Source organism: Varroa jacobsoni, unplaced genomic scaffold (genome assembly GCF_002532875.2).
Source record: "Varroa jacobsoni isolate VJ856 unplaced genomic scaffold, vjacob_1.0 scaffold_691, whole genome shotgun sequence".
NCBI classification, from domain to species: Eukaryota; Metazoa; Arthropoda; class Arachnida; order Mesostigmata; family Varroidae; genus Varroa; species Varroa jacobsoni.
The window spans coordinates 75848-76733 of NW_019213593.1; the positions used below are offsets into that span (position 1 = coordinate 75848).

General features: G+C 40.2%; 1 protein-coding gene across 1 annotated transcript in view; it reads right to left on the minus strand.

Moving 5' to 3' along the window:
* LOC111262677 (atrial natriuretic peptide receptor 1) overlaps positions 1 to 177 on the minus strand; it is a gene marked incomplete at its 5' end in the record, with an annotated part of 20179 nt that extends 20002 nt beyond the window's left edge. The window contains 1 exon segment of the mRNA XM_022837095.1: positions 11 to 177. Within this exon segment, the coding sequence (XP_022692830.1) occupies positions 11 to 177 (167 nt within the window).
* Positions 178 to 886: the final 709 nt, after the last annotated feature.

The window sequence follows — 886 nt, forward strand, 5'->3', positions numbered from 1 at the left end:
TAATGATTACCTCATTACGTTTATCTCCTGCAACGTTCCACGTGTACTCTCCAAAATAGCGAACATTCGTGTATGGTTTGGCAGCTATGAAAGCATACTCGCCATTACCCATGCCAAGGTCGTATGCACACAACATTATTTGCCGAAGGACAATGCCATCTACTCCTAAAAGGAAGACTATAAAAGTCGAAAAACAAGAAAGAAGGTACAAAATTAATCCCCCCCCCCCCAATATTCATTTATATATACATCGTTATAATATTATACATCATTGTGCGTAGACAGATTAGCCAGGGAACGTCATGATAGAAGAGAGCGCACACGAATACTAATTACTAATTATCAAAGCAACTTGCGTCAATATAGTTAGCAATAAAAATACATTTTATTTGACGTAAAGACGCCGGTATATGAACACGGTGTACAATCTCTTTCCAAAGATAAAATGCTGTTTCTTTCAGCTTACGTATATGCTTGCCTTCTGCAGCTGGCAGATCGAAGGTTGGCTGTTTCAGGGGCAACGATACATCTCGATCCAGTGATTAACGCTACTACAGAGAAATCTGACAACTGGAAAGTTTTAACTACGTAAAGTGCGTTCCTATTTCGTATTGGCGTGCCATCATTATATTGTAGAGATTCATGAACTCAACCTTTTGACTTTTACAAGCAAATCTCCTCATCTAACGATTCATGTTATATATGCCTGGTTTGGCCGGGGCCGTATCAAACCGTCCATCCGCCTCTCGTCCAGTCAACCTTCTCACCTAGCTTTTACTCTTCTATAAAAAGATATATATGTTACAATAATTTTATAGCTAATGCCTGCTTGCGCCATCCCGGAACCGAATAGTCCCGAATCTTTTCCTGAGTTGGGCATCGCTTG